At 49.9% G+C, this 22617-nt stretch overlaps 2 protein-coding genes across 3 annotated transcripts; both read left to right on the forward strand.

The window, feature by feature from the left end:
• The first annotated feature begins 465 nt into the window (after nucleotides 1-465).
• Nucleotides 466-5567, forward strand: PTCRA (pre T cell antigen receptor alpha). The gene is made up of 5 exons (XM_004443999.3): nucleotides 466-523; nucleotides 2506-2565; nucleotides 3012-3332; nucleotides 4450-4494; nucleotides 5158-5567. The coding sequence occupies exons 1-5, from the start codon at nucleotides 466-468 to the stop codon at nucleotides 5565-5567; spliced, it is 894 nt and encodes a 297-aa protein (XP_004444056.2).
• Nucleotides 5568-7923: 2356 nt separating this feature from the next.
• On the forward strand, nucleotides 7924-15733 carry CNPY3 (canopy FGF signaling regulator 3). Of its 2 annotated transcripts, XM_087438609.1 has the most exons (7): nucleotides 7924-8132; nucleotides 11781-11904; nucleotides 12424-12482; nucleotides 12548-12681; nucleotides 14192-14314; nucleotides 14556-14673; nucleotides 15021-15733. In XM_087438609.1, exons 1-7 carry the CDS (start codon nucleotides 7982-7984, stop codon nucleotides 15233-15235), a joined length of 924 nt encoding a protein of 307 aa, XP_087294735.1. In that variant the 5' UTR covers nucleotides 7924-7981; the 3' UTR covers nucleotides 15236-15733. The 2 variants fall into 2 exon arrangements, with proteins under 2 accessions (XP_087294735.1, XP_004424196.1); XM_004424139.3 differs by lacking the exon at nucleotides 12424-12482 and having other exon boundaries at nucleotides 7927-8132; nucleotides 12585-12681.
• The last annotated feature ends 6884 nt before the right edge of the window (nucleotides 15734-22617 follow it).

Genomic DNA, 22617 nt, shown 5'->3' on the forward strand with positions numbered 1-22617 from the left:
CCAGCTGTGTGGCCTTGGGCAGGTCACTTAATCTCTCTGAGCTTCAGTTGCTTCACCTGTGAAATGGAACTACAGAGGTTGGGTGGATGGAATGGAGTGCTGTATGTTAAGTCCCTGACGTACAGCCTGGTGCTCTGTGTCTTGTAGATGACAGTTGCCCTCCAGGAGGGCCAGTGAGGGGGACAAGGCTTCGCAGACTGTGAAGTGCTCTTCAGATGGGAGGGAGTTTGCCATCTGCCTCCTGGTGTGGGAGTGGCACCCTGAGTCCTCTGGCCCGGTGAGAGAGGATTGGGTTTGGGGGCCAGGGATGGGGGTAGGAGGGGCCCCTCACCCGGGGAAACGGCTTCGTGGTGGAGCAGCTGAGGCACAGCTGGGCCTGTGGCCTGGGAGGCAGTCTTGTGGGCGCCTCCTCCCCCAGCCCATGCCTCGGGTCTGCAGCTGGTCCTGCCTCCTCTCAGGTGGGCCATGACCTGGACTTGGCTGCTGCTTCTCCTGGCCCTCGAGTGTCCAGCGCTGCCCACAGGTGAGACCCCTCCCTGCATCCATCTCTGCACCCCATTGGTCTACCCAAGCCCACTCCGTGGCTCTGGGCCTCCCTAGGTGTGGGTGGGATGCAGGGAAGGAGGACAGAGCCACTGGGGCTTGTGGGGAGGGTCTCAACAGAAGCCCATCACCCTCTTCCGTATTGTCCTCCACTTCCTAGTGACCTCCATCTAGGCTCCAGGTCCTGCTGCCCTGGAGTCCACAGTGCTAGTAGGGGGGGCAGTCACCTCTCAGAGGTACAGAGAAACAAGAGCAAGCTGGATGGCGTCCACGGGGGGTTGGGCAGTAACTAGGGCTGTGTTATGCGATGTGGGTGATGGGACATGGGCAACACTGTGAGTCCTCTCCTGTTCTTCCTGTCCCAGCCTCCTGCCCTCAGGAAGCCTTATTCCAACAGGGCTCAGAGTGTCTCAGGTTCACTCCCAGCTCCCCCTTATCAATGGGCTCTCAGGAGAGGTCCCAAGGCCTTGGTGACTTCCCAGGGGTATTCACCCCCAGTCCTCCAAAGATCAAGGTTGGAGCCAAAGGACTCAAATTTTGAGAATTCCGTCTTCATCTAGAAGCAGGTGCATGTTTGCCTGTGTGTGGTGGGGAAGGTCCTCGACTTTTGAGTCGGGGCATCGTCTTGATCTAAAGCTAGCCCCAGCATGTCACAGGCTCTCCCTCACTAGGGAGATAAACCACACCCTTGTGGAGCAGGGAGAGCCAGAGGCAGGAGGCCTGAGCTCCGGGAAGGAAGCAGCCGGGATGAGGAGGAACAATACTGGGAGGCTTCATGGAGGAGGCGGAAGCTGAACTCAGCGTGGGGAGTGTCTCTATCTGTACAACTGAAAAGGCTCAAGATGTTGAGGGTCCTGGAGTTCATTCCTGGCCTTCTCTACTCCCTTTTTTTGCCATACCTTATTAATATTAGTATTGATAATAATACTCATACTTATCTGCCAAGGCATGTTACATTCATGATCTTTACTCTTCATAACAAAATTTTACTGGGCTGGTATATTAACCTCATTATATTGATGGGACAATTGAGACTCGGTAAACTAAATGGACGAGTTAGTAGTCAAACCAACTCTGTCTGAGGCCATCTCCCAGGCTTGGGCCACTGTGTCACATAGCAAAATCTTAGCGATCCTTCCAAGTGAGGTGGTCTGTGGGATTTGGTGTCACAGAGACCTGAATTCAAATCCTGAGTGGACTACTTACCATCCATGTGCTTCTAGGTCAGTTATTTGACCTTTAAGAAATCTTTCCCAGGCTGGCCTGGTGGTGTAGTGGTTAAGTTTGTGTGCCTTCTTCAGCGGCCCATGGTTTGCCAGTTCGTATCCTGGGCATGGACTGATGCATTGCTCATCAAGCCATGCTGTGGCGGCATCCCACATACAAAATAGAGGAAGATTGGCACAGATGTTAGCTCAGGGACGATCTTCCTCACAAAAAAAAAAAAGAAAGAAATCTTTTCTGAGCAGCCTCCATTCCTATCTCCCCACAAGATTCTCTGGCATCCTTCCCTGCACCCTGGGACATTTCTTTAGCCTGGCTGTGCTTAACTCATGGTGCGAATTTGTTTGTAGGTTTTAACCTTTGGGATTTTATTGATATGAAAAAATATTCAACTATTCAAAAATAACATTTTGTTATATATTAAATGGGTCATCTTTACTGAATAGAATGTGGAAATATAGCACAGATATGACATTTTTCTTTTTTTAAATTATGAAATAATACAGACATACACATTAAATGGGTGAATTGTATGGTACGTGAATTACATCTAAACAAAGCTGTTAAAAAAACACCACAGGCTTATAGAAAAGACCCGAGAATAATACAACACACACCCATGCATACTCCACTCAGATTAACGAATGGTTAAAATTTTGCCATACTTGAATCAGATATATTTTTTAAAGAAACAAAAAGTTACAGATACATTTGAAGCCCTTTTTGATCTCATTCCAGATCCTATTTCCTTCCCTTCCTCCCCAGAGGTAACCACTCATCTGAGGCTGGCACAACAAGGTATCATAAGTACTTGTTTATGAATCTGCTATCTTTCCCATGGGACTCAGTTCGTTGAAGGCAGGGACAATATTTTAATTAATGTTGTATCCTCAGTGCCTGGCACAGAAAGGTTCAGATATGATAGATGGGTGATGGAAGGATGGATGAATGGATGGATGGACATATAGATGGAAGGTAGAGAGAAGAGATGTAGGAAAGATGAGATAGAAGAAAGGATGAATGAATAGATGGGTGAATGAAAGGAAGGAGGGAAGGAAGACTGGTTAGATGGGTAAATGCAAGGAGAGAGGGATGGATGAGTGGGTAGAAGAATAGATAGATGGATGGTAGAAGGGCAGATGGAAGGATAGAAACTCAGATGCAAAGATAGAAGCCTACAATGAGATGCTGGCCTGGGAGGGCACGGAAGATCTACCCCCCAGCAAGTGCGTGTTCTCTTGCAGGTGTGGGTGGCACACCCTTCCCCTCCCTGGCCCCGCCAATCACACTGCTGGTAGATGGGAAGCAGCAGACACTGGTGGTCTGCCTGGTCCTTGATGCTGCGCCCCCTGGCCTTGAAAGCCCCATCTGGTTCTCAGCTGGCAATGGCAGCACACTGGACGCCTTCACCTATGGCCCTTCCCCAGCCGAAGATGGCACCTGGACCAGCTTGGCCCAGCTCTCCCTGCCCTCTGAGGAGCTGGCAGCCTGGGAGACCTTGGTCTGCCACACCGGGCCTGGGGCTGGGGACCACAGCCGGAGCACACAGCCCCTACAGCTGTCAGGTGAGGATGGAGCCTGAGCCCCTGTGGATGCTCCCGGCCCTTTCACACACCCTGGAACCGGGATATGGTGGGATGGAGGGCAGGCTCCAGGCCTGGGGGCATGAAGGGGGTCCAAGTACTGACCATCTAGGGGAAGTGGTGCCTGAGCTCACAGCAAGTGGCCTCAGGGCTCTGAGTCCTGGGATTTGCAACTGTGATATCTCATTCAAATCCAGGCTCTGATGCATGACTCCAAGAGGTAATAATGTCTCCTCTCTCCTAGGGTTGAGCTCATATATACATATTAACCCTATTACCTAGGGTTATTATCTCTCTATATATACTTAGGGTTAATATCTGTATCTATATATATCACCCTATATATGACACCTTACCTATTAGAACCAAACAATAATTAAATAATAAATTACTATCACTTCCTTGTTGCCAGGCACTGTTGTAAGCACTTTACATTTATGAAGTAGGTCATATTATTTTCCTCATTTTATAGGCACAGAGAGGTTAAGTAACATGTCCAAATCCAGCTATTATTATTACTGACTTACTTAAAGACTTACTTCTTTTTGGATTATGTTAATTTTGTCATCTTCCCAATGGGAATGTTTATGGAATAAATGCCTTGCCTTCCAAAGAAGGCCGCTAAGAAAACCGATTTCTAGGGCTGGCCCAGTGGTGCAGTGGTTAAGTTCACACGCTCCACTTCGGCGGCATGGGGTTTGTGAGTTCGGATCCTGGGTGCAGACCTACACACTGCTCATCAAGCTATGCTGTGGCAGCATCCCACATACAAAATAGAGGAAGACTGACACAGATGTTAGCTCAGGGCGAATCTTCCTCACCGAAAAAAAAAAAGAAAGAAAGAAAAAAGAAAACCGATTCCTTGTCTGAAAGGCACCTCAGCCTCCCCGGGGCACAGAACAGGGGACAGCAAGGAGTGAGGGAGATCTGGGCCCCTCCCAGGACCTGCAGCACATGGGTCAGGTTCCTGCTGCTGGTTCATTTGTCCATTTATCCAACATGCCATGAACAGCTGCCCTGTGCCAGGGCCGGGGCATAGCACTCGGGTGGAAGGCACGGCCCATCCCAAAGGACTCACTTCTTTCTCCTTGGCTGGCAGGAGAGGCTTCTTCAGCCAGGATCTGCCTCCAGGATCCTCTTAGGGGTGAGTACTGGGGACCAGGACCTTAGGCTATATTGGGCTCTGGCCTGATGGGTTCCACTAGGGGTTGGTGGGTGTCCCCTGAAGAGGTTGCCTTGCTGGGCTGGGTCACTGGCTAGCGTGGGTCCCCGTCCACCAGTGGGTAAGATGGGGAGAGATCCTCTGACCCCAGCCTAATTCCTGCACACAGTTGAGAAGTGCAGGTGAGAGCTAACAGAAGGGCCCTTGAAGCTCTCCTTGAGCAGCCCAGATGGATGGTCTCAGCATCAGAGCCTTGGGAGACTCTTGGGAGCCTTAGGAAACTGCCCCAAGTCTCACTCCCTGCTAGACAGTCATGAGTCGGGTTCTACCTCCTGACCAAACAGAGAATTTAGAGCTGGTTACTCTCCTCTGCCTCGGTTGCTAATTCCTGTCTGGCCTACATCCCTCTGGTTGTTGGGGAATAAAATAAAATGAAGGCTAGGAAGGTATCTGTTATTATTACCAGTAAGTGCTGAGGTTAGACTTTCCTCAGATTGCTGGGGGGGGGGGGGGGGGAAGAGGCCAAAGGGAGGAGGGATGGCAAGGGCAGAGGACAAGGCACTTCTGCTCTGGAGAACAGTCTCCTGCGGGTGGGGCTGAGGGCCGGCCTCCGGGCCCCTAACCCGCTCCTTCCCTCCCCGGCAGGGACGGCGGGCCAGGCGCTGAGGCTGGTGGCGCTGCGGCTGCTGCTCTTCAAGCTGCTGCTCTTTGATGTGCTCCTGACCTGCAGCCGCCTCCGCGCCCTGCCCGCCAAGCGGGGGGACCCGGCCCGGGCGCCTGGCCCGCGGGACCCCGGGCTCCCCGCGCCCCCCAGGGCCACGCGGGCGGAGCATCTTCTCCTCCCGCAGCCTCCGCCCGCAGGAGAGCCCTCAGGCCCCACCGACTGGCTTCGCCGCAATGATGGAGGGACCATAGGCCGAGGGCTCAGCCCGTCCCCCGCGCCGGCGCTGCAGCCCCGGGACGGCCGCGGGGCTCACACCCGCCGTCCGGGTCCGGATCCCAGAAGCCCAGTCTGGGAGGAGGGGATGCTCTCTACAGACCGAGCGTGGGCCTGACGCTCAGGACGTTCCCTCAGTATTCCTGGCTCAAGCCTTGGAGCATTTTTGTATGTGACCTGCCTCCTCCTGCGGACTGGAGCGTCCTGGGGACTGGAATATGTCTCCCCCCTCAGACGGAGGGCTTTCTGAGGGAAAAGGCTGTGTCTCTCCCATCAGACCCAGAGCCCCTTGAGGGTGGTGATGCCCAGGCACTGGGACATTTAAGGTGCAGATAACTGAGAACAATTAAAGGAGAGCTGAAATGACACAAGCAAATGAACAATATTTTAATTCATATCTGCTCTGGGAGGAGAGAATTTGGCAGATTTAGAGGAGGCAGAAATCTGGGAAGGCTCCCTTGAGGAAGAGGGCTTCCTGAGGGTGAGACCCTGGGAATTTCAGAGTGGGGTTGGTGGTTGGGGAGGACGCTGTCCCACTTCTGTCTCCTTTCCCCACAGCCAGACATGGGGCGAGGCCCCCTCCCTGTCTCCTCATGTGGCTAACCTCCGTGAGAGGTCAGGGCTAGGAACCCAGAAACCCAGGAAGGTGAGGTGCTGCACCTGTGTGAAGTCTTGTACAGACTCGACAGAAGTGACAGAAGGATCCCAGGGTAACGGGATCATGTCCAATACCAAGAGTATAGATGGTAATTCCAAACTTACATGTTATTGATCAATCAAGGGTCATTATGCATTTGACAAATATTCATTGAGCATCACCTCTGAGGCAGGCACTAAAGAGGTTTTTGTTTTGTTTTGTTTCCTAAAGAGAGTTCTTACACTGATAGAATATGAGGCTCCCACAATGGAGGGTAACCCGTGTGTCCCCTAGTCTTCAGCACCGGCTGGAAATCCAGCCTTTCCCAGGGATTCCTCTCTAGTAATCAGTTCCAGAATCTCTGGGCATTTTCACGTGAATCTAGATGTCCTCTTGGCAGCACAGGACAGTCTACTGGATTAATGGTGCTCCCTTAGTCTTCCTTCTCCCTGTGGTGGTGGAGAAATATGTTCTAACATCCCCACACACACGCGGTATCAGTGACACCTCTAGCTTCCTTGAGGCTCTGTGCCCTCTCAGCTGCTGTTCCATGAAAACCCTCGCTATCTCCTCCCCTGCTCATCTCTCACCAGCCTGTAAGAAGATTCTCCCACCCCTTTTTTGGATTCTTTCCCGGGGAGGTTGTCCCATAATTTCTGGGGATGAATCTATCCACCATCCCCACAGGGCCTGCTCCTTCCCCAACAGGCAGACTGAGGGAGGGGGTAGGCTGGGGTGGGATGGGGGTGTGTCCAGCTATAGCCTCAGACTTTCTCCAGCCACTGTCCCTTTCCAGTTCTCAGCCCAGATGCTGATCCCCGGGCTCCCACCAAACTACTTCTTACCTCAGTAAATGTCTCCTCATTCTAGAAGAGGGCTTCCCTTAGCTTCAATACCCCTCCCCATCTTGCCCCAATTGCCCCGGTAGTGCCCTGCCCCAGACTCTGAATCCCCACTGTGGCTGGCTTAATGTTATTTCCCAGATGGGCTTCCTAAGTAAACCAAGTCTCTGCCTTCCGGGAGCTCAGAATCCACACAAATAAATCATAGGGCAGTAAAAGGGGCTGAGGTTACATACTAAAAAGAAAACTAGTGCGTGAACTTTTTACAGTCTGCTCGATAAGCTTTATTCCATGAACCTACGTGAGCTTCCCAGCAACAGGCAAACCTGGAAGAACAGCTGGGAGGATCACAGAGTCATCATACAGACAGAAACTGAGGCTCAGAGAGGAAGTGACTTGTTCTAGTTCTCACTAGGACAAACCTAGGGTTATTGAGCACTAAGTTTGAATGCTGGGGACTGTTTGAGTCGTCCTGGTCTCACCCACAGTGCCTACTAGAGTGACTGGTAATTACAATAACAGTAACAATAATAAAATTAAAAAACAGGTGCTCAGTAAGAGCTTGCTGCATTACGACTCCAGGAGGGAAATGATGCGCAAGCAGGCGAAGACAGTATAGACGGTCTCTTCCACATCTGCCAGGACCAGCGTGCAGGACCCCGTTCCACTCACGCCCAGTCCGCTGCTTCCCCTCCTCTGGTCCTAGTCGTCCAGCCCCTCCCAGAGACCCCGTTAGGGAGTGGGAACAGATGTTACCGTAGGTCGCTGAGGACACCATCCGCTCTCTCATTGGCCGAGGCCGAAAAAAGCTCGGCCTCCCATTCGCTAGAGGGCAAACTCCGAAAAGCCCATTGGCTGCGTCGTCCGTCGGCGCTGAAGGCGGGCCCCGGCGGGCCAAAGAGGGAGCGCGGGGGGGGGGGGGGGGGGGGGGCTCGCGGTTGCCCTGGTTACGCCGAGGCACGTGCTCAGTCCCGGAAGCGGCTCTGGGAAGCTGCCCAGCGCGCCGCCGGAGGAAGCGCAGCGCGGTCCGCTCGGGTCGGGTCCGGCTGGGCTATGGAGCCGTTGCCTGAGCTCGCGCCCCGGCTCGGGCCTCGCTGTCTTCTGCTTCTTCCCCTGCTGCTGCTACAGCCGGCACCGGAGCTGGGCCCGAGCCAGGCCCAAGCCGAGGAGACCGACTGGGTTCGCTTGCCCAGCAAATGCGAAGGTGAGGGGCCGGGGCCCGCGGGGAGTATCTGCCGGAGGGCGGAGCTTGTGGAGAAGGGTCAGGGGATGGAAGGTCCTGGGCTCCTGAGCGAGTCTCTTCATTCATTGAACCCACTGTGTGCCTGGCACTGGGGACACAGGGGCGCGCAAGAGAGCAGATCTCGCTGCATGTGTGAGCTCACGAATCGATAAAAACAAACAGTTGTAATCCAGGGTAGTAGATGCCGTGGTAGAGGAGGTACGGGGCTTTGGGGACCAGGTGAGGAGCATCTAATCTATCCTAGCGATGAGAGAAAGGCTGTGTGTAGAGGGAAGTCAGGAAAGGCTTCCTGTAAGCAGCCCGAAGAGTAATTAGGAGTTAGCGGAGTGAAGAGAAGAGAGAAGAGAGAGTGCCACTCAGGAAACCAGAGGCAGAGGCCTGCAGGCTAAGAAGAAAGGACAAGTTTGAGGAACTGAAAAGATGCGTATGACTGGTCTTGGGGGAAGGAGAGCCTGAGACTGTCCCGTTTGTGGCCGCACTGCAGCCTCATTTGTGTAGTTGGCTGTCTTCCCCACTGGCTGTGAGCTCCTGAGGGCAGGGACCTTGTCTCAGATATTTATTCACGCAGTGCCCAATAGATGTTTTTGGAATAAATAAGAATAAACAGGGGGCTGTGGGTGTATGTAGCCGTAGGAGGAGGGTCTGAGGCCTAAGGGGTCGCTTTGGGAGAAGAATAGAGCCTGAGGGAGGAAGATTTTAGGAATATGGAGAAAGAGTGAATGCCAAAGACATAGGGGTGGAGATGTGGAACTTCAGAGAGAGGGGGGAGTGCCAGCACACGAACCAGTGAGCCAGGACTGTGAAGGGCCTGCCTCTTCTTCCTCCCCCCCATTCCTCAGTTTTCTCCTTAGGCATTTACAGCCACTCCATCCTTCCCACCTCCCTAGCCCCAGGCCCCCCAGAAAGTTGGCGATAAATGTATTTCATCCCAATTCAAAGCCTACAGCAGGCCAGCTGTTCCCTAAGCACTGGGAAGTGGGGTGGGGAGGCTTAGGACACATAATCCTTCCATGTGAGAGATTAAAGGGGAGATGCTTCAGAGATGAGTCGACTGACTGGTAGGGCTCCCAGCATGGGTTCCCCCCTGCACCTTCTCCCTCACTGCCTTGAATAGACCGTCAGAGGGTTATGATGCTCTCCTTTCACTCCTATTCTGGTCCTTACCCATATTCTTTGGGGGTTTCACCTCCTCTTCTCTTCGTTTTCTATTTTATTCTGATACCAAAGAGCCCCTACTGTTCCTCTTATTATTCTCATGACCTAAGAAGCTCACGTTTCTTTTCCTTAGGAGGCGTTCACGGACTCATGGAAGCATAGAACCAGCAAGGATCTTAGAGATCATTCTAGTCCAACCTCATTTTGTAGGTTATTGATAAAGATTAATTTAAAGGGGATTTCCAGTCACAGGATGGCTTGGCAAACTCCAACCCTTAGGGTCCTCTTAGTAGTGTATTTACTTTATTTATCCTTGTTATACCTTTGTTATTAAATGCTGACTGTGTCTGGCCCATAAAGCCTGCCTCCTGGCTCAGTAGCCTGGATGGGACAGGCGTTGGCACAGAGGAAGGAGAACCTGCCCAGAAAAAGAGTGGGTGGATGTCCATGAGGGTCTGGGGTCTGTGCCAAGTCTCCTCCAAGTCTGGTTCTGGGTGGGATCCCCAGAGGGGGTCTTGAAGAGGGAAGGTTTGGAAGAGTTGGGAAGCAAGGTTGTGGTTGATGGGTGTAAGAGAGATGGGTTGATGAGTTCCAGCCCCCCAGGCCTGGAATACTGCATATTGCGGGCATGGGAGAAGGGGGTAAAGAAGCCAGAAAAATGATGAGCTTGCGCAGAGTACAGGACAAAAGAGGGGAAGGAGCTCAGATAGTTCTGGATCGAGAGCCAGGGAGGTGAGACACCCTCAATTCATTGCAGATCTGAGATCACGAGCTTATATTTTGGATTTTTCTGTGTTCCAAGTTCTCCAAGCCATCCATTAATGTATATGTTATAAAAGGTCACCAAGCAAGTCCCCAGGGGATGTATTTGTTTTGGTGGTAAATTGGTTTTCTACCAGACTCTACTGTCAATGTTATAACAACGCTGATGGCATTTAGCTTGCAAACCATATTCCACTCAGAGGCATCAGAAGCTGTTCAACCACAAACACAGTCTCTCTCAGCAAAATATCAAGTATCCAACACATACAAAGTCCCAGACTAGAGGAATACAGGAAAATTCCAGTACATGATACTCGTTTTGGGTATCCTTGGAGTCTAATTGGAGAGACAGGGCCGGCCCTGTGGCTTGGTGGTTAAGTGCGCTCGCTGCGATGCTGGCGGCCCGGGTTCGGATCCCGGGTGCGCATCGAGGCACCACTTCTCTGTCCATCCTGAGGCCGAGTCCCACATACAGCAACTAGAAGGGTGTGCAGCTATGGCATACAACTATCTACTGGGGCTTTGGGGGCAAAAAATAAAATAAATAAAATCTTTAAAAAATAATAAAAATAAAAAATAATTGGAGAGACACATGAGGTGACCGAAGGCCCTTAGTGAGAGCATGGATCCTGCAGAGTCCAGGAATGAAATCAAGAGCAGGTGGGATTAGTCCAGAGGGCTTCCTGGGGGAGGAGGTTTTAAGGTGAGATTGGAAGAATGGGCAGAAAAGCCCCACAGCCCCTAGAGGGCGTAAAGCACTTTCCTAAGGCCTCAGGTACTTCACACTTTCATCGGTAGCACTCCTTACCAGTGGTAATTATTTGTTTACCCTTCTTTCTGCTCTATTAGACTGAATATCCAGAAGGGGGGACCTTGTTTTCGTCTCTGTATGCCAGGCAGTGCCTGACATACAGGAGTCGCTTAATAACTGTTAGAGGAAGAGTAAGAGGAAATGAGAAAATAAATGTCCAGAAACAGCAGAAACAAGGCTTCTGGAGGGGATGGAGCAAATTAACATGGTAGGAATAGAGAGCTGGTGTTGGAACAACATGTGAAATCAAGTAATAAAACGGTCATAAAAGATATTTTGGGGACAAGTGGGGAAATTTGAACATGGACTGAGTATTGGATGATACTGGAATTATTGTTAATTTTCCGGGTATCATAATTGTTTTATGGTTAGGTAGGAGAAGGTCCTTGTTCTCCGAAGCTGCCTGATGACATGTTTAGGGGTGACAGGTCATGATGTCTGCGACTTTCAAAATGGTTTAGCAAAAACAATGTATATGTTGTTGAGATATATTATCGTATTGTCCCATTACTTTGTGCATTGGAGAGAGATTGTGGTAAATTATTAACAGCTGTTGAATATGAGTGGAAGATATATAGTTATTCATTGTACTCTTTCAGCTTTTTTATATGTTTGAAAATTTTAAAAGTAAAATGATTACAGGGGGCGGGGACAGGAAGGAGCTGGGAGAAATGATGTCAGTAGGATAAGGGCCAAGAGTGCATCTTGGAGCCAGGTTTCACCCAGTGAACTCCACTGGTGGTCTGCTGCTAACTCCTTCCCTGCCCCAGGTGTTGACCCACTCTAGGAGAGGCGGCTGCTTGAGCCTGTTTTGCTGGGAGCTGGCTCCCATCAAAGACTCATGTGCACTCAGTAGGCTGTGCTGTGTCTCCCTCCCCCAGTGTGTAAATATGTCGCTGTGGAGCTGAAGTCAGCCTTTGAGGAAACTGGCAAGACCAAGGAGGTGATTGACACTGGCTATGGCATCCTGGACCGGAAGGCCTCCGGAGTCAAATACACCAAGTCGTAAGTGAATGGGGGCCCCACTGGCCGGGCCTGCTTTGTTCTTCAAAGCTTCAGCGGCTTGGAGTTCCCTTCTCCCTTCCAGCTAGGCAAACCCACCAAAGGGAGGCAGCTCTAACTGAGACCTAAGTTTGCCCACTGGTTCTACCCGCAGCTAATTGTGTGGCCTTCATAAATCCCTTAACTCCTCTGGGCTTCAGATGCCTCATCTGTAAAAGCAAGACTGTTGGACCTTATCACTGATTCCCAGACTCTTGGATTTCATGGACCAATGCAATTTTTAAAAATACTAGTAACATAGGCTTACCGAGTTTTAATTTTGCAAAGTATAAATATTAAAAACAAACCAACAAATACATCCATCAGCTATGACCATCCTTTCAAAGTAAAATGATATTTTAACATAAAAATTTAATGTACTTTGCTTTATTAAAAAATCAGGATACTGAATTATTTAGCTTTATTAAAAAAATTCCTTCCCATAGAGCCGTTAAAATTTTGTCTCTCTGGTCTGTGTTCCAGCATTTCAGAGCCCCCAGACCAGATGACCTATCTTCCTTCCAGCTCTGACTTCCCGTTGGTGAGATGCGCAGATGTTGGGGTAGCAGGGCTGGAGGGACGGACCACTAACCCACTGGGGCTAGGAGGGGAACTCAGGACCTCTCGTGCTGCTGTCTCGGCAGGGACTTACGGTTAATCGAAGTCACCGAGACCATTTGCAAGAGGCTCCTGGACTATAGCCTGCACAAGGAGAGGACCGGCAGCAACCGGTTTGCCAAGGTTGGATTCTGCTTGTCCTTCATCCCTGCTGGGGCCGGGCCTGCATGTATCTAAGCGTGTCTGCTGGTACGGCTGTGATTTGAAGACCAGCCCTGGGAGCTTCCTTCCTTGGCCTCTTCCTTTCTTTCTCGATTGCTATCTGCACTCCTCCCCTCCTGAGTGATCTGACTTTTCTGTGGCAATCGGGACATTTATAATGGCCAGGGCCTGCCCATCAGGGTCCTGCCTCAGCCTTAGACAGCAGTGCTCCAGGGTGGCAGCCCCCGTGGAGGCCTAAGCACTTGTGCAGGGAGAACTCAGGATGTACAGAACTGGGGGGGTTTAGAGGAGGTAGCAGAAGACTTTTGGGGGGTGGTGATTGCCCTGTCTTTCCTCTGAGCCCACAGGGCACCTACCTGGACCTCCATCAGGCTGCCTGTGTGGCATTTAAGGCCCTTACTGTGTGCACGAATGCTTCTCTCCCTGGAGAAGGAGCTTCTCACAACAAGGCCCATATTTCTTGGTCTCTACATCTTCAGTGCCTGGCGCATTCTAAGACAGTTGCCTCCCACATTTCTCCACCTAAGTGCCCTTCTAGCAAAGGAGATCAGTCAGAAGCCCCTGGGAAACCTAGGGGGATATTCTCAAGCAGCAGAAGTCTTAGGTTTTATTTTTCAAATTTGTATGAATTTTGTACTTGGTAATAAATCCATGTTTGCTTTAATGTAAAAATGTTTAAAATTATTTTCCATAGCAAAAAAACTAGAAACAACCTAACCATTCACCAGTAGGGAGCAGTTGAATAGATGGACATGGCCATTCAGTGGACTGTTATGCGACTGTAAAACAAAGAATGTGGTGGCTCTTTACAGACTGAACTAAAATGATCTCCAAGGTATATTATTAAGTAAAAAAGGCAAGGTGCAGAATAGCGTATATGAAATATACTACTGCTTGTGTGAAAAGCAGAGGTGGAGGAGAGGAGGATATATTTGTATGTATATTTGCTTGTACATGTATGCATTATCTCTGGAAAGATAGAGGAAATAAATACTATGTTGTCTCCGGGGAGAAGAGCTAGGAAGCTGGCAGAAATATTTTTTACAGAACAAAGCGTCTTCCCTGCCTTGCCTGTGCCCTCTTCCCACCAAGGAAAGACACAAGCCCTAGAGAGAACCCCAAAGCAGGGAGTGGGCCTGGATACGGGGGGTGAGTGTGCCCAGCCGCAGTGAGGGGAGAGAGCCCAGACAAACTTATGTCCTGGAAAAGGACTATATGTTGAAAGGGCAACGGCAGACCTTTTTGAAAGGATGAGGTGTGGGGAGGCAGCACAGGTGTGTGTGTGTCTGTGTGTGTGTGTAGGGATGGTGAGAGGCAGGCCTAAAAGAGGGGAGAGGAAGATGAGGTCAAGTGTGAAGAGCCTTTGAGGGTCTTGACTCAGAGCAAGGTCCTTGGGCCTCCAACCCCACCGGGAGAGGAGGGTGAAGGCGGAAAAGGATCTCTGGGTCTCACATCTGGTTGCCTCTTCCAGGGCATGTCAGAGACCTTTGAGACGCTGCACAACCTGGTGCACAAAGGGGTCAAGGTGGTGATGGACATCCCCTACGAGCTGTGGAACGAGACCTCTGCAGAAGTGGCTGACCTCAAGAAGCAGGTACGGGCCCTGCGGCCCTCAGAGGCTGCTGTGTCCCACAAGGGTGGGTGGGGATCGGGTCTGCGGCTGAGGAAGGCCACGAAGAGCTGGGGGACTTTGGTCAAGTCCTTTAGCCTCTCTGGCTTCAGTTTCCTCAGGAGAGTCGCAGCCCCTGCCTGTCTTGCGGTGGGTCGTGAGGCTCCGCTGAGCTCTGGGAGCCCAGTGCTGGGGCTTTGCCAACGCCAGGTGTTGTGATTAATAGTGCGACGTGCTGGTGGAAGAGTTCGAGGAGGTGATCGAGGACTGGTACAGAAACCACCAGGAGGAGGACCTGACTCAGTTCCTCTGCGCCAACCACGTGCTGAAGGGCAAGGACACCAGTGAGTCTGAGGAAGGGAGAGGGCAGGGTGGGTCGGCCCTCCATTTTGTTTGCTGCCCTCAGGGGAGGTGGATAGGGAGAGGATGGAAAAGAAATAGGGAATAGGGGGCATCGTAGCATCTGCCCTCAGGGAGCTTGATGGGACTGGGTGGGGTAAGAGGCACTGAAACCAGGTGCAGAATAACATGCAGATAACTCGGATACCCAAGACGGGCCTGGGCCACAGCAAGGCAGGAGGGAGGGATGCTGACGTCGGGCACCAGTTCCAGTTGCTCCCAGTGGCCCCCCAGTCAGTGCTCCTCACCCAGCAAACCAGTCTGTTGAGGGTCGCTCTCTTCCTCACCCCAGGTTGCCTGGCAGAGCAGTGGTCTGGCAAGAAGGGGGACACAGCCGCCCTGGGAGGGAAGAAGTCCAAGAAGAAGAGCAGCAGGACCAAGGCGTCAGGCAGCAGCAGCAAACAGAGGAAGGAGCTAGGGGGCCTCGAAGGAGACCCCAGCCCCGAGGAGGATGAGGGCATCCAGAAGGCATCCCCCCTCACACACAGCCCCCCTGATGAGCTTTGAGCCTAACCCAGTGCCCCTGTCCCAAGAGCCCTGACCTGGAAGCTGAAGAGTCCAGGGCATGGCTCCAGCAGGCAAAGACGGCTCTCCTGGGCTCGGGGCCTCCCCGCCTCTGCTGTGCCCTCCTCCTGACAGGGGCGACATGAGCCTGGGCAGGACTCAGATCAGCTGTGGTCAGCCCGCGCTGGCCTTACCCTCTGCCGAGCGTGTCTCTCCTGACCCAGGCTTCAGACAGGCCATGCGATTTCAGGACTGCCGAGGACGCCGGTGTGAACTCAGGAGGGGCAGGTGGCGGAGCTGGGCCCCAGGACTGGAGCCCTCCAAGCTGTGGGGAAGGCGTGCCCGGCCTTCACCTCCCCCGACTCCTCCCTGACAGGGAAGCAAGACTGCAGGTCCTCAGCTCCTCCTCTCTGCTCATCCCCTCCTGTGGACACCTTGCACTCTGCCTGGCCCTCCCTAGGGCTCACAGAGTAAAAACCTTTTGGCCTTTTTTTGCTCTGATTTCTGAGTCCCCTTCAGCTCCTCAGAGGGGCCTGGAGTGCCTTGGTGCTCTTCCCTGCCCTTTACCTTCCAGCCTTGGGGGCTGAGGCTGGGAATGCTGTCTCGTCCTCCCTGAGCCCGGACCTGCCAGCTGTGGGGAACAGCGAGTGCAGGGAGGGCCCAGGTTGTTTGGGGTGAGGGGTGGTCATGGGCATGGTATGAGGCCCACGTGGTGCTCTGGCCTTGACCCCTCAGCTGCCCTGGCTCGGAGCTCCCCAGGCTGGGAGGGGCTTCACTTGTGCCCTGGGCACCTGGCTGCCCTCATTCCCTCCCTCCTTCGTGCCTCTCTTCTCTCCCCCAAGGCCTTCCCCTTTGTTGTGTAAGATGTTTACTGGTGACCCCACCTGCTCCCACCCCTCCTTCCCACCCCCATCCAGGCCCTGCCTATTGGTCTTGAACCTTGTTCCCTGATGACCATACCTGATCACTCTGCTCTTCCTAGCTCTTGTGCCTGGAGTCCAGAGGGGAGGACACCCTGGTCCCCCAACAACAGCTGGTTACACCATGTTCCATGGGAGCAGGGAAGGAACAGGAAGGCTGGCCTCTGGGGAGAAGGGGTGGGAGGCTGAGACACGTCCCAGTCTGTCCTGAGGGCGGGGATCAGAGTGGTCAACAGCAATGGTGACACAACTGCTTGTGTTCACAGTGCCTTAACCTCACCACACACTCTGGGGGGAGGTGCTGTTAGCCCCATTCTGGAGGAGAGGAAACAGGTGACGTGCTCAAAGTCCTACTCTAAGTGTACAGCTGGCACCCAGACTCTGGTTTTGGGACTCAAGGCCATTGTGTTTCCACTGCCCCACAGTTGCCAGGGCCCCTTCCCCTAGCACCTGGCACTGTGATTCTTATTGACCAGGTTTGGTTTCTTGGCCTTAACCCACGCCCACCAACAAGCCTCTTTTAAAAGGAAAATAGGAAGCGGCTACTGCTTGGAAGGAGAGAATGGTGGAAGGTCCCACCAGTGCTGTTCCCCCCACCAGGTCCCCTGTGAGCATCCACACTGAGACCCTCTCACACTTACGGGCTGGCCCCTTGGGTGGGAGGGGATGCACTGCCGAAGTGCCCCAGACTCCAGCTTCTGCTAAAGAGGCTCTGGGGCCTGCACTGGGGCTGAGGGGCCCCTTCATAGCCTGGGCTTAGCCCCCTATTCCCCTCCCCCAAGTTGGGGCAGTGAAGGCCATAGAAAGTGGAGCAAACTGGAAGCTTTATTCCTCCAGCTGGTGGGGCTTAGAACAGATCCTTGGAGGGGGCCTGGCCCTGTGGCGTAGTGGTTAGGTTCAGCGCACTCCGCTTCAGTGGCCTGAGTTCGTGGGTTCGGATCCTGGGCACGGACCTACACCACTTGACAGCCACACTGTGGCGGTGTCCCACATACGAGGTAGAGTAAGATTGGCACAGATGTTAGCCCAGTGCAAATCTTCCTCAGCAAAAAGAAAAAAAAAACAGGTCCTTGGAGGGTGAAATTTTTTTGGCTAGCCTCCCATCTCACCATCTCCAAGACTGATCCTGCCCTCTGTTGAAGGGGCCATGGAGTGAGATTCCAGCCTAGATTCAGGTCCCATCCTGGACTTGGTTCAGGGGCTGAAACCCAGGGCTGGGGAACCGCTTGCAGCCCCCTGGATTGTCTAGGATTTGGTGGTCAGCCTCTGATTCCTACTTCCTCCTGAATTCCGTCGCTGATGTTACCACAGCACTTAAGTACCTGGCATACGTCTGTCTCCAGAGCTCATTGTCCTTAGAGGAGGATGAGGCAAAGACCTATCCCTCACCCGGGTGTTGGCCCAGGGCCCAGTGCCGGGCCTGGTCCTGGACCGGAGGGCACATAGCGCTCTTTCTGACTGCTTTGCTCTTTGACTTGTGGCTGCTGCATGATGAATGGCCTCTCCCTCCGCCTGCCGCCCCCGCAAGGGCCAGGCGTGTTGCACACTGTTAGCTCTCTACACACCCACCTACAGCAGCAGGCAGCTTCTCCCCCTGCCCAGCCTAGGAAAGGCAGAAGGCAGGATCCGGGTTCCCAGGTTTTTCTAAATGTTCACAGCAAGCCCTGCATCACTTTAATTCACAAGCATGAGCAAAATTCCTCTCTTTTTTTGATCTTGAAAGAAAAAAAACACATTTTTCGCGACAGATGCTTGGTCCATGCCTAACTGGTCTATGGAAGGACTCTGTACTAATCCCAGCAGCAGAGCCAGCTGAATCTCTTGAACATCACATGATGGCTTAGTTTGCTCTATTAAGGAGTTTCACTGGTATAACAATATTAGCCACTGTTTTTCGAATGCTTGCTATGTGGCAAGCAGAGTTCTACCTGCTTTACATAATTAACTCAAGCTGTGATCACAAAGCCATGGATTTTAAAAAACTGCATTGAAGTAAAATACACATACAGAAAAGCGTATGTAAGTGTACGGCGCAATGAACTTTTACAAACTGAACACCTGTCACCAGCACCCAGGTCATGAAACATTATTACCATCCCCCCTGAAACACCCCTCCACACACCCCCAAAAGAATAGGGATTTTCATCTATTTAGTGTTGAATCCCCAGCACCTAGTACAGTGCCTGGCACAGAGTAGCTGTTCAACAAATATCAGATGAATGAATGAAGCACAGAAAGGTGAAATAACGTGCCCAAGGTCACACAGTTATTAAGTGGCCCAACCAAGTGATAAGCCCAGGTGGAACGGCTTCGGTGCCCCGGGGCGTAGCCGTGATGCCACAGTACCCTGTAGCTACAGCTTGTTGGCTTGTTCGCCATCCTCCCCTTACATGGCTCTCTCTTCTCGAAGGCAGACCAGCTGCTGTCCGCTAGTCTATTTAGGTCTTCAGAGCTCCATGTTGGGAATGCAATTAGGAGTGAGTTAACATTCATTTCTCCCTTTTCAAAGTTTACAGTCGTGTACGGCTTAAAGCCAGCTTGACCCATGCTGCCCTCAAGGGCTGGCTTCTCTTTACGGTTTTCTTTCTTTAAAATTGTACTCTACATCTATGAGGGTTGTACAAGCCAACAGAATTTAAACCTCCATTAAAATGATTGTGATTCTGTAGAGGGAGGTGTGGCTGCACATTGAGAGGGGAGAGAAGCAGGCTGACCCCATCACCAGCTCCAGGGCTGGCGACACTTCCTATCACCACCAAACCCCCCTAAAATATAAAAGGTTCCCTGCTAAATGAGAAAACAAAACAAAAAATATACTCAAAAAACTAGATGTTATTTTATCAGGAATTACTCACCAAAGTGGTCTTGTATTTTACTCTTCATCTCATCAAGATGTGATGGCATGTGCTAAGTCACCCATTTCAATGAGCAACACTTAGCCCGTAACCAGGGCTCAGCTAGTGTATCATTTTTACATGGAAAGACAGCTCAGTGAGCAGATCAATATATACTGACAAAATCTTACTGGAAGTAAGCACACCTTAAAATTGCTTTTAACAAAGTGTGAAATGGTCAAAGAGAACCTCTCCTCACACGTTGGTGGAATTCTCATAGGTGCACTAAGCTTAATAGTAATGTAGCCACCATTAATTAGTGTTACCAAACCCACAGATACGGGACCAATTTTATGCTCACTTAACAGGATTTTAATAAAGCAGATTGAGTCTTATACGGTATGTTAAAGAGACCAAAAAGGGATCCATTGTGATAAATCTGCTAGCAGAGTCCCTGCAGGTGGGTGGCTTCAGCCCCTCCCACAGTGTTCCAGTGTTCAATCTGGGTAGACGGAGTTGGCAAAGCAGAGTTTTCTTCAGCAGCTTGGACTGGAGTTTGGAAATTGGCGTCTATCCTCTGAAAAATGAGTTTCTACGTGTTCTGAATCAGAACAAAAACAGAAGGTCTTCCATTTGTAGTTGCTGTATATACATAATTCACAATTCTAGGATTTTAAAATCCTAGATTTTAAGGACACATTCCTATTTGAGGACACATTTTACTGTGTCCTCAAATAGGAATAGCCTTGGAGTTTGTCCAGCTGCAGCCAGAGTCCCATGCTAAAGTCTTTTTGCAAACATATCATACATTTGGGGATGAAAAATTTAGTCTTTTCAGCCAATTCCAAATAATAAACGTTGCATATTAAAAATATCACCTATTCTTATTTTCAATTAAGTCAAACTGTAGATTGACTTATAGTCTATGACCGTCTCTTCCATGGCCCAGGGCCTCAGATTTGGCTTATCTAAAATTCATACGGGGCCGGCCCCGTGGCTTAGCGGTTAAGTGCTGGCGCCCCACTGCTGGCAGCCCGGGTTCGGATCCCGGGCGCGCACCGACACACTGCTTCTCTGGCCATGCTGAGGCCGCGTCCCACAAACAGCAACTAGAAGGCTGTGCAACTATGACATACAACTATCTACTGGGGCTTTGGGAGAAAAAATAAATAAATAAAAAAAAAGAAACCTTAAAAAAAATAAAATAAAATTCATAGGGACTAATCAAGTAAAACAAAAGGCAGTTTCAATATATTTTTTTGGGCAGAGGACATGGACAAACAGTTTAGAGATGAAAGACTGCAATTATTGGTACATTTTGGTAGTGATTAGAGACAATGACAGGGCTCGCCCCATGGCATAGTGGTTAAGTGCGCACGCTCCGCTGCTGGGGGCCCAGGTTCGGATCCCAGGTGCACACTGACGCACCGCTTGTCAGGCCATGCTGTGGCAGCATCCCATATAAAGTAGAGGAAGATGGGCACAGATGTTAGCCCAGGGCCGGTCTTCCTCAGCAAAAAGAGGAGGATTGGCATGGATGTTAGCTCAGGGCTAATCTTCCTCACACACACACACACAAAAGATGATTACAACAATTAGATACAATTTTCTACATAATGAAATGTCAATGAATGATATCTTCATGTAGAGAAGAGTTGAAAGAAACATTTGTTTTGGGTGACGGTATCAATTAATAGAAAAATTCCATTTGGAAAATGATTTGATCATAATCATCCACATGTTCACTCTCTTAATTGTGGGAGTATTTTAAATGTTCAGAACTTGGGGGATGATTAAACATGGTGCAGCACATCCACTCAGTGTAGCCATTAAAAAGATGCTTAAGTGGGGCTGGCCCTGTGGTGTAGCGGTTAAGTGCTCGCGCTTCGCTGCTGGCAGCCCGGGTTCAGATCCCAGGCGCGCACCGACTCATCGCTTGTCAGGCCATGCTGTGGCGGTGTCCCATACAAAGTGGAGGAAGATGGGCACGGATGGGCACAAAAAAATAAATAAATAAAATAAAAAGATGCTTAAGGCCAAGTAATTTATGGTCAAGAGAAGAAAATGTGCTTTTGACAGTTAAAAGTAAAAAAAAAGGAAAAAAGAAAAAAAAAGTCCATGAAATTTCATGTGCACTATGATCTCGACATTTTTTTTAATGCCTCTGGATGAGAAAGAAATGGAATAAATTTTTTTTTTTTTGGTGAGGAAGATCAGCCCTGAGCTAACATCCATGCCAATCTTCCTCTTTTTGCTGAGGAAGACTGGCCCTGGGATAACATCTGTGCCCACCTTCCTCCATTTTATATGGGACGCCGCCACAGCATGGCCTGACAAGCGGTGTGTTGGTGCACACCCGGGATCCGAACCTAGGCCGCCAGCAGCGGAGCGTGAGCACTTAACCACTACGCCACAGGCATAGAAATCGAATAATTATTAACTTCAGAACCAAAAATCTTGTCTTTGAAATAGAAAGTACATTTAGAAGCTACATACAATCTATAATTTTTTAATCCAAATTTACCACCATTATTCATATTATTTTTAAAATTCATATTATGGTTCTGTGGGTAAAATTTTGCTTCTCACAAATCACAAGCATCAATATTTAAATAAAAACCAAATATTTAAATAAAATTCCTTATCAGTATGTAGAGTATGGCCTTTATCCTCTAAAGACTGCAAACCAATCACAAAAATGTTATACAAACATTCAGAGGTGTGCATTATGCCAAAAATTCAAAAACTTTGTTTTAAAACAGGAAAGGAAAAAAAAGAGCTGAAATAGTTTCTGGACAAGAAAAAAATTTTGCTAGGGAGAGAGGTTGGGGAATCATGTTACACCAAATTAAAAAAAAAAAGATATTTAAATAGCTGTTCTAGGTAACTTTTTTCCTTTTTTTTCTAGGTAGTTTTGTTTCTAGATGAAACAAAAGAATAAAATCAAAATACTTTTTTTGGAGCTAGTTTTATCAAAGAGCTCCAGATGGAGTCTTTTGAATGGCAATTTCTAAATGAAAGGGTGGGCAGAGATGTCTCAATTTACAAATCAATGCTTTTCTCCCAGGGTTCACTATCATTTATATGAATATCAGGAGAAGGAAGTATTCAAAATCACAAGAATACATGTCCTTAAATATTGAGACCCACAGAGTCTGGTAAATCTTATGACCTGTTGACATGATGTTTCTGGTCTTTCTAAAAAGGTCACATTTCCCAACAGCATTTTGAGCCTTAAGAAACCCCCAGGTTTACCTCACATGCATTCAGAGAAGGTTAAGAGGCAAAAGTAAATGAAAAAGAAAGCAACAGTGAGGGAAAAAATAATAAATTGCCTCAGTCCAGCCACTTAACTTTTCAACTATTTTATATCCAGCCAATCCACTTGCAGATAGTGACAAAGAAATCATTTCCCCATCATTTTGGTTGTTATTCTAATTTAACATCATCCTTCATTTTTCTCCAAATTTCTTAAGGGAATTTTAGAACTCCAATATGACAAAAGTAAATTATTTAATAGGTCTATTTTTCCTTAAAATTTCACTACTTATTATATGACCAAATTGTTAGTTAACAATTTAACCCTCAACTCATCAATTTATAGCCAAATAATTAATTACTCTCCTCCTGA

Source organism: Ceratotherium simum, chromosome 13, assembly GCF_057802395.1.
Source record: "Ceratotherium simum simum isolate JZ-2026a chromosome 13, ASM5780239v1, whole genome shotgun sequence".
In the NCBI taxonomy this organism is placed as follows: Eukaryota; Metazoa; Chordata; class Mammalia; order Perissodactyla; family Rhinocerotidae; genus Ceratotherium; species Ceratotherium simum.

What these genes read in the sequence shown, in the direction of transcription:
- PTCRA (XM_004443999.3), top strand. Translation starts at nt 466, where the DNA reads ATGACCTGGACTTGGCTGCTGCTTCTCCTGGCCCTCGAGTGTCCAGCG. An exon ending in GTGTCCAGCGCTGCCCACAG is followed by an intron (nt 524 to 2,505) that starts GTGAGACCCCTC and finishes ATCTCATTCCAG; the next exon opens with ATCCTATTTCCTTCCCTTCC. An exon ending in CCTCCAGGATCCTCTTAGGG is followed by an intron (nt 4,495 to 5,157) that starts GTGAGTACTGGG and finishes CCTCCCCGGCAG; the next exon opens with GGACGGCGGGCCAGGCGCTG.
- CNPY3 (XM_087438609.1), top strand. Translation starts at nt 7,982, where the DNA reads ATGGAGCCGTTGCCTGAGCTCGCGCCCCGGCTCGGGCCTCGCTGTCTT. An exon ending in GGAGTCAAATACACCAAGTC is followed by an intron (nt 11,905 to 12,423) that starts GTAAGTGAATGG and finishes TCTGTGTTCCAG; the next exon opens with CATTTCAGAGCCCCCAGACC. An exon ending in GCTGAAGGGCAAGGACACCA is followed by an intron (nt 14,674 to 15,020) that starts GTGAGTCTGAGG and finishes TCCTCACCCCAG; the next exon opens with GTTGCCTGGCAGAGCAGTGG.